At 47.8% G+C, this 9,160-nt stretch overlaps 1 protein-coding gene across 3 annotated transcripts; it reads right to left on the reverse strand.

The window, feature by feature from the left end:
- Window positions 1-820: 820 nt before the first annotated feature.
- Window positions 821-8,618, reverse strand: TOR1AIP2 (torsin 1A interacting protein 2). 3 transcript variants are annotated; one of them, XM_030455084.1, is made up of 6 exons: window positions 8,492-8,618; window positions 7,525-7,610; window positions 6,088-6,375; window positions 5,630-5,950; window positions 5,113-5,205; window positions 821-4,214 (listed from the first exon to the last, which is right to left on the reverse strand). In XM_030455084.1, the coding sequence occupies exons 2-6, from the start codon at window positions 7,556-7,558 to the stop codon at window positions 3,442-3,444; spliced, it is 1,509 nt and encodes a 502-aa protein (XP_030310944.1). In that variant the 5' UTR covers window positions 7,559-7,610; window positions 8,492-8,618; the 3' UTR covers window positions 821-3,441. The 3 variants fall into 3 exon arrangements, with proteins under 3 accessions (XP_030310944.1, XP_030310942.1, XP_030310943.1); XM_030455082.1 differs by having other exon boundaries at window positions 7,525-7,727; XM_030455083.1 differs by lacking the exon at window positions 8,492-8,618 and adding an exon at window positions 7,956-8,118 and having other exon boundaries at window positions 7,525-7,727.
- Between the last annotated feature and the right edge of the window lie 542 nt (window positions 8,619-9,160).

The raw sequence follows: 9,160 nt of genomic DNA on the forward strand, positions 1-9,160 counted from the left end.
ACCCGAGGTAACTGGTGCATTGCACAGCTCACCCCTCCACAGAATGCAACACCCGAAAACTGCTGCTTCTGCACTCCAGGCAGCCCTCACCTTGCCGGCGTCCTCCGCAGTACCAGTGTCTCTCTTCACACCTAGAAAATAAAGCCAGATAAGTGTGAGTCAGAACCACCCACAACCCCCCCCCATCCTCCCACACCCACCTTGACCCAGCGCTCTAGCACACAGCTCGTGCACCTGAAAAGAACCTAAACTAACCATGGAAATCAAGTCATCTGGATGCTGCCAGGTGACTTGTATATAGGCTCTAACTACAGCTAAAAGTACAAATCCCAGCTATCCAGCCCCAGGTGTATAACCTATGGTACACTCGGCTTCTACACAAACTGCTGCCTTGTATCACATTTTGGGGACAGAAAGTGACCACAGTATCTTTCCTACAGGATGGTCGTATGTCTGAAACATCATAGAAATGCATTGCAGAGCTCCTTGATACTTTTTCCTCAAGAAGCTTAAATGACTGAAGAGGGGGGGGAAAAATATCCTAGTGCAGTCTGGAACAACACAAAACAACCAACATAGGTATTCTTATTTCTAAACCTTCTGCTCCAAACTTGAAATCCATCACATTAACATCTATTTTCAAATAATTGCAAATGTTAGGAATATTTAGGTTGCCAGAGCCTGGGCAGGGACTGAAGAAAAGCCAAAATAACAGAATAAATCCTCTCTCTCTCTTTTTTTTTTTTTTTTTTTTTTTTTTTTTCCCCCAGCCCTCTACTTAGGCTGGGAAAAATAATTGACCACAAACATAAAAATTAATGTGTGTGCTGAGGTGGTGTGACGTTGTGTGGAACTGGTTTGATTCAGGGTGCTGAAATGACAAGCATTTGCTTTTTATACTTCTGAAACATTTAAGTTGCCAGTGGATTTCAGTTGAATTATTATCATTATGTATTATGCAAATCTAGTATGTTTCAGACTGGGTCCAATTCAGCAGCTCTTTGGGGGTTAGTTTTTACTTTTGCCTTAGTTGAAAAAGCTGTGAATTGTTACCCAAACAATTGAAGAGTTGTTTGGGTTTTTTCTGGAAAAGCAAATACTCGCTTTGTTTGCATAACTACAGCCCCTGACCTAAATAAAACTTTGTAAAATATGATATGCTTAATGTGATGAAACTAGCTAGGAAAAAGCAAACAAAGCTACAAACAAGAATATGGTAAGACTCCAGTCTCACCTCAAAGTCTTTGCTGCTTTCTTTCACAATCTCATTCTTTATTTTCAAATAGAAGTCTTGTTTCAGAAGCAAGTAGATATTTTTGTCTTTAAAAGGTCATAAAAAATATCTCTGGCGTGGATATCCTGGCTATGCATTACAAACACAGTACATACATACAACCAAGGGTGAGATAACAGTAAAACATAGGTTTCCCTTGAGATACTGATCATGATTAACATTTTGCTGGTTCTTACATCAACACCCTGATGCACTGAACTGTGCAAAGCAGAAATAGTGTTTTCTGTTACTAAAGTAGTGTATAGTAATAAATGGGAGGGAGGGAAGCAACCTGCATCTTGTACAAAACCATGCCCCAGGCTGCCCTAATGGACTCTGGAAAGAAATTCTCATTTTTTTCAGGTTTAAAACCCCTGTGGTCTTGCATTTATGTCCCCAGATAAACAAAAAATATCTTCTTTGGTTAGAATTTGAACACATAACACCCTCCTCTTCCTTATCTTTTGTCTCCTCCTCCAAGTTAATGGCAAAAAATCTGAGAGAGCAAGGCACACGGTGTGAGTAAGAAGAGTCAGGCTGTGGGTTTAGGGTGAGGGGCTGTGGTGGGGCAGACCCTCAAGGCACCGTTGGTGGGATCTCTCCAGCCAACAACAGAGTTGCGTTGGCACAAGGAGCCCTAAAATGCACTGCTTGTAAAAAACACTAGAGTGTTCTTGATTTGTGTCTTGTTCAGATGCAGAGTCTGTGCTGCTTATATTGAAAGAAGCCATGCTGTGTTCCAGCTGCTCCTTCTCTGGCAGGCACTTGTAAGCACAAGGGGTTGGCACCTGGGCCTGACTCTTGGGTTACTAGTGATACCCCAACTTGCACCTCCTCCCCAGGTGCTCTCTGAGCTGGCTGCTCTACCCCAGAGCACCTGCAGAAAGGCAGCATGTGAGGGCACCACAGTGTTTCCACGAGTTGGATTTCTCTTCCTGGGGTGCAGGAAGAGGCACAGTAAGAAACCAGTCTACTTGGTTGAGGATTTTTAGTGTTAATGCTAGAGACTTTGTCTTTACCAGCTAATCCTAACTCTGCTCCTTGTTGCTTTAGCATATGCCAGAGCAGCAGCTGCCTGGCAGGGCTGCAAATGTACCTTTGGAGGGCAAAGACCCTGGTGTGCTATCTTACATGGTTTGAAAAAAATGCCAACAGTAACATCTGCATTCATCAATAAAAGCTAGCTGGGGAGAGGCAAGCAGAAGGCTTCCAGCCCTATGGACAGGTAGGAGATCAGGGGAAGAGCAAGCTCTCATCTACAATCAAAGCTGATGCATCAGCTCAAAGAGATGATCATAGCCTTGTGGTGGTAATGTGGACATTTTTTTTTTAAAGGTAGTATTAAACTGTACTACTCATTCTTCCACCTGTGCAATCCCTTGAGGCTTCACATCAACAAGGCAACAACAAGGTGGTTTCTGTTTCATTGCTCTCTGTCTTTGGAGCTTGTTCTCTGGCACATGGGATCCCCCCATGAGTGCAGTTTAAGTACTGAAAACCTGACATTTCTTGTAATTGGTGTTTAGGAGATTTCTGAGTTGCAGGTTTGGTTAAACATCCTATATTTAGGGTCTCATCTTTGCTGAGTGTCAGTCTGTCTGTACATGTGGGACTCCATAAAGATTGGTCAAACCCTTAAATAGCAAATTGTTTTTCTTTCTGAAGCATAGCTTTGGGGAATTTGACCTTCCTGTGTTCCAGTGGCTCTCTGAAAAGAGAGAGAAACCTACTGGATAAAGTACATTGTGAGACTGATGTACACGACATCATCAAACCGACAGGCAGGGAGCAAGGAAAGAGCTATGAACTGAAGAATTTTTCTGGTGTACCAGTTGTGTACATCAGTTGAGTATTTCCTGACAGAAATGCTACCTGTAAAGTCCACTTTTCCCTTATGCCTCCCCATAGAGTGAAGTTCTCCTGTGCAATTAGCAGCTTAAAATATCCATTCTTCACATCTGCCAGAAAGAATTGTGTGACCTATCATCTTTAGGACTCAGCTGGCCAAGTGTCCTGGATCTACTTGTTCCTGTCAGACTCATCACAGTAGGGGAAACAAATTGAAGAGAAATAGTACTGTGTGTGCCTACACATGCACCAGGGTCAGCCAGGACTGTCTTTCCAACCCTTCCTGGACTTCTGGCTTTGTCCTTTGGGAGCCTTTGTCCCTACGGTTTGGTGTGGACCTTGCAGCCCCCCCTCTCGATGGTCTGCACTGGGTGGATTGGTAAGACCAGGTGGGAGATGCGGCTCCACAGCCCACTCAGCTTGTCAGAGTCCATGTGGTCGTATGAGCTGGGAGCGCTGGTGCTGGTGAACTTGTCCCAGAGGAAGTCATGAACTCTCTCTTCCACCTGTTTGGGGCTGATGTGGGTCTCCAGCATCTCATCCTCCAACAGCACAGTCAGCAGCAAGGCCACATTCTTGAAAGCAGCACTTTCATGATCACAGTACTTATAGAAGATGAGGGTAGCCCCTGCAGGCAGCAGTTCAAAGTGGTGTATCACTGCAGCACGGTCCCCGCCCTGGAAAGCTGAGCTCAGCTCTGAGTCGACCTCTAGCTTGGCACGGTGACTTTGGAGCCTGGATTTACTCCTCCCATCAATCTGGACCGTTCCGGCATGCAGGGCAGATGAGTAGGTGTCAGCCACGTGGGTGCTAAGGCATCGCAAGGTCTGCTCACCCCTGCGGGCGGCTGTGAAGATGATGATGGCCGGCTGCGTGTGGTGGGATGCATTGAGGTGCTTCTGCAGGACCTTGCGCCCACGAAGCCAGAGCTGGGCACTCTGCCCTGGAAACATGTCCTGCAGCTGGTTGAACTGGGACACAAAGGCCTCCACCATGGGGTTCCTGGGGACTTGCTGGGACTCAGAGGTCGGGATGCCAAAGCAGAATACGGAGAAGTAGCAGACAAAAAGTATGATGGCCATCACCATAAGCCCTGTTCAGCAAGGAGAAGGCCCAAGATAGGCAACAGAAGTCAGCAGCAGTAGAGCTGATATGCTAGAAAGTAGCTACAAGGGCTCTTTTTCCCCACCTGGGCCTTCCCCACTACTCCAGGAGAGTAGTTCAGGTTGGCACGTTCTCTGGAGGCCCAGAAATGGTGACGTGGCTGTTTGCCCCATGTTGTGAGAACAAGTGTCTACACACCAACCAGGGAGGACTACAGCTCCAAAGATGGAGGCAAAGCTATGAGCTTTGTTGTAACAGTCCAAAACTTCCTGAGGAAACTGCAGCTGACCACAAGCCTTCTTCTCCTCCACCCTCCTTTTTTTTTTTTTTTTTTTTTTTTTTAAGGTTTGTGGCCATTGGGAGCAAGTACCTCCACATATGGAGGTGTCTGAGTCAGCTAAGGTGTCCTGTTCACTGCCTCCCTCCTAGCTATGCTGGGTGAACAAAGGTGACTATGCTTCAGCCCCAAAAAGGAGGACAGTGGAGTCCAGACACAACTGCTTGCTTCCTTCTCTGTGGTACAGCAGGGTTTCTTTTTACCAGGAGAAATGTGTGGTGCAGACCAGCATCACAGTTCCTGCTTGGGCACCCTGACACAGAGAGGGACCAAGAAGGGGTAGCAGCTTCAGACTCCCCAGGATATGCCAGAGTGCTCCCAGCATGTTGGAAATGGTGTCCCTGCTCCTGAGGCTGGAAAGCTGGAGGGAAATCTGCTACTACAGGGTCAAACTGAACTATTTTAAGGAGATTTTTTTTTCCCTCAAATTCCCAGAAAAGGCTGTGAAAGGTCCTGAGGGAGAAGAAGAATAATTAAATCTGTTTCATTCCTGGAGGATCTGTGCCTTCTGGTCGATGAGTAATGAACAAGGGAAAGTTATTTTCCTCACCTTTCATCAAGAGGGACTTTTTGGCCTTCTGGTCTGTGTTTTGGGTGGTGAAGTTTGTCAACATCTGAGCCTCTGGATCTGGAGCTGTGTGCCCTACAGTAAGAGAAAGAAATGTGCTGCTCACTGTTGAGGGAACAGGTATATTGTACAGTAATGAAAAAAGTGAAAGAGCTGCCAGGAGCTGCCAGCTGAAGGAAAGGGTTATAAGTGAATACTGCTCTGGGTTAATTAATACTGCTTTGGGTTGGTACTGCTTTGAGTCTTGGCACTCTGCATTTTTGGGCAGAGGAAGGACGAAAAAGATTCAGGGTACAGCATGGTTTTGTGCCTTTCAAAGCAAGGCAGTATCCAAAGGAGAGAGAAGAGATGCCAGTTAATTTCCTACACCTTCTTTCCTGCTTGACTCTGGAAAACTGACAATGGGCACTGGAGAGATCACTGTACTCTTTTCCTAATGTCCACTCAAGTGTAGATATGCGCACGATGCAAGAGCAGTAGCGTGCAGCCACCAGCTCACCTTTGGTCCCACGTCTGTTCCTTAATGTGCCTTGGGATCTGCTCTCCTGCGCTTCTTGCTCTAGGTGTTCTTCTGGCTCCTGCTCTTGGAGAAGGGCAGTGGTGCTCTTCTCTGCAAATGGGCCCTTGGTGACATTTTCTGTAGCAGTCACATCCAAATGTGACATTTTACCGTCAGAGCTCAGTGACTTGCTTCTTGATGAAGCATCCTCCTCTGCTGTGCAAGAGCCCCCACAGTGCCTGCTTATCTCTGGGTTCTCCTGTGTCTCCTGGCAGGCAGGGATGTTGTCTTTGGCATCCATTTCATCGTGAGTCCGCCTGGCTATGGAGAAAACAATTTAACGATGCTTAGTATTTTTAGCCCAAGAACCAACAGCGTCCTAGTCTGCCTCCTCTAAGCAAAGGCCCAGGTTATCAGCATTCTGGAAATGCTCTGCACAAGGACAGGGAGAGACTCACCTTCATCCAAGTCTTCTTCTCCAGGGGATCCTTCTGAGATCTCATCTCTTTTCTTCTCAGATTCTTCAGTTTGCAGGGGAACCTTTTCCTCTACTCTGAGGCCAGCTGGACCTGACAGTGCCATCTCTCCATCAGCAGCTGGTGATTCACACACCAGAGAGTCCTCCTCTGGTTTGCAGGAGGTCCCAGGCCACCTGCTTGTCACTTGGTACTCAAGTGTTTGTTCGAGGGCCTCTTGGATCACAGGATGATCAGCTGTTCTCTCCACTGCACCTTGAGCTGGCCCAGCTGTTAGAATGAGAGTTCATAACCTCAGATAGCCATATGGCCAGATATTCTGGGGCTAAATACAAGCATTTGAAATGTATTCTGAATCTTGGAATACCAAGCAGCGTAACTCAAATTTCAGGCATTGTTTGCGGAAAAATTGCTTATGAATGATCAAGCACTACAGTAATTGCGCTAAGATTAATATGAAGACTTATAAAAATGGCAACAAAGCCCCTGCTAATTTGAAAATAGAGAAAAAGCTGCAGTTGTCATGTCAGAATATGCTATCCTTAGGAGCATGATTTTTACAGCCTCTGTTGTGGAGTATTACAAGAACACTAGAACAGATCTGAGCTGGTTCTAGCATCATGGTATCACTGAGATGCTCACATGTAGTAGTCATAACAAGGCACCCGGAGAATGTAAGTACATGGTAGAAACTGAAATACAAGGAAGTGGGAGGCATCCTGCTGTTCAAGCTGGACAAAACCAGCACTTCTTACCTTGCCTCCTGCAGAGGTCCACAGGTGATGGAAAACAGGCTGATTTTTTCAGCATCTGTACATTTGTGATTTCTGGGCTCTGCAGAGTTTGGGTCTTGTATTTAAGCAAAACAGGCCCACGGCCACCAGGCAGATATAACCCTATGAGACTCACTTATTCATTGGAAGTCTATTATAAAATCTGAATGTGTCTTCATGGGTTCATGTGAGACACCTGCATTCAACAGAGCTTCCTTCTTGGCTGGTACCTGAGGGTGTTGCTTTGTACCCCTGGTTCTATTTAACCCTGCAATTGGGAGCTGCTCTACCAGACTGCTCTTCCACTTGGCAGCTGGCCCACAGGAGATGTTTCTCTCTCCACAGCCTGCATTACAAAGCTGCTGCCCACAGGGAAGAAAGCTCTCCCAATGTGGATCCCCATGGTTGCCTTTCCTTTTGTCTGCCATCCTGGACACAAAGTCTAAAAATGTTGCAAGTGGGAATCCAAAACTGAAAGTAACTTTCACCCTTCAAATAAATCTAGCGACTTGAATTTTTGTCTTGGAAAAGAGGTAATTCTTTTTTTATTTAATTTTAATGCTTCTTAGGTTTCTCATGCCACTTGTTGAAATGTTCTTGAAAACAGATTTTCCTGGTAGATGGAGTAAGCACAGGATTCACTTACCTCTAGAAATCTCCACACTAGGATTCTCTTCCATTTTCTTTTTCCCCTGGAGCTCTGGCTTCTGCTCTGTTCTGTTTCACTTTCTCCTTCAGTCATAAGGAGGTGTATTTCCTTGTTGTCTGTTCGCGAGGTCAAGTGACCAAGCCCCCTCAAGGGTACCACCTCGTCTTGGCCGAAGGAACTGTGACTGAATGCCTGTAAGCCTGATAAAGCAGGAACACGGGAGCAGTCATTCACGGAGGAGAGGGCAACTCCTCCCTCCACACTTGACAAGGTGGTGTGAGAATGGAAGGATATCCCTGATAACCATCAACCTTCAGCCCGAGAGCTACCTGCTATTTTGCTTCCTGGCAGGCACACGCAGTCCAAGGGCTAAGGCAAACTACAGTTATCTCAGGACAAGCCGATGGGGTTAGGCACTGAGCTCTCACCTGGATGGCCTCAGCTGCCTACATGCGAGGGGACTGAGCCGTGCCCTGAGCAGGTGTCATGAGAGCAGAGCTCTTGTCTCCCGTCTGTCCCCTTCCCCAGCCGTATGTCCCCCTCAGGAGCTCTGAAGTGGGACGGCCCGACGGAACAGAGCCAGGCTCGCTGCTGTAGCCGGAGAAAGTTGATACCTTTCAGAGTGCAACGCCTGCTCCTGGAAAACTCCCGAGACATTTTCCCTGTCGGAGAGCAGCCGGTGCGGATTTTCGTAATCTCAGGCTCATCCTTCCCGGCAGCTCCTTGAGCGCAGAGGGCACCACACCCACCCCCCACCCCCACCCGCGCTGTCCCCACGGCACAGTTTTCTTGCTAAATCCAAATCCGGGGATTTGTGTGTGTGTGTGGGGGGGGGGGGGTGTCTAGTTGCCACTCTCAGCTACTTGGCTCTCGTCCCTCCCCTCCCTGAGCTGCTCCCGCGGGTGACGCTATGGCAGAAGGAGGAAGCCAGAGGAGCAAAGTGGTTGGTAGACTCGACACTTACCCAGGCAGGTTCGGAGTCTTCGGAGCAGCGAAGCGAAGCAGATAAGAAATACAAAAGATGTCAGTGCTAGCCCCTCCACTTGCCCTTCCCAAGGGCCCCTTGCCTCTGGTCGTGGCAGGACAGCCCCCGTCCCAGTGCACCCGACCCAACCCTCCCGTCCGTGAGGGAGAACCCTGCTCTGCCTCGGGCGCACGGAGAGGCTGATGGGAGCTGTAGTTCCCCTTCCCTTTTCCCCCGCCCGCAGTCATGCTGGGGAGCGTTCAGGAAATGGTAACTACTTTTTTTTTGGCTTTATTTCTGAAACTCTGAGGTAATGCAGACTTTGCCTCAGCAGCCAGGATGACTGTCGGCTTCCTGCGTTACATACAGGCGTTGCAGATTTAAGCAACGGCAGCGAGGAGGGCACTTCTCTGGGCTGATTTATGAAGGTGGAGTCTCACAAGAAAAAACATCATGATTGTGTAGTTAGCAAGCTTCGGGCTCTGAAGTGTCACACGGTGCCTGTGGAGGGAGGCTAGGGAGCTGCGGGATGTGAAATGGGGTGTCTTTAGCATGAGCATAAGGGGCAAAGGATAGGGAGACCCCCACAGTGCTCCCCTTCCAGTGGGGTACAGAGATTGCAACAGGGAGGAGGCCAAAGGGAGCGTGTGCTGTTGCTTCAGGCCTCAT

Source organism: Calypte anna, chromosome 8, assembly GCF_003957555.1.
Source record: "Calypte anna isolate BGI_N300 chromosome 8, bCalAnn1_v1.p, whole genome shotgun sequence".
Lineage (NCBI taxonomy): Eukaryota > Metazoa > Chordata > Aves > Apodiformes > Trochilidae > Calypte > Calypte anna.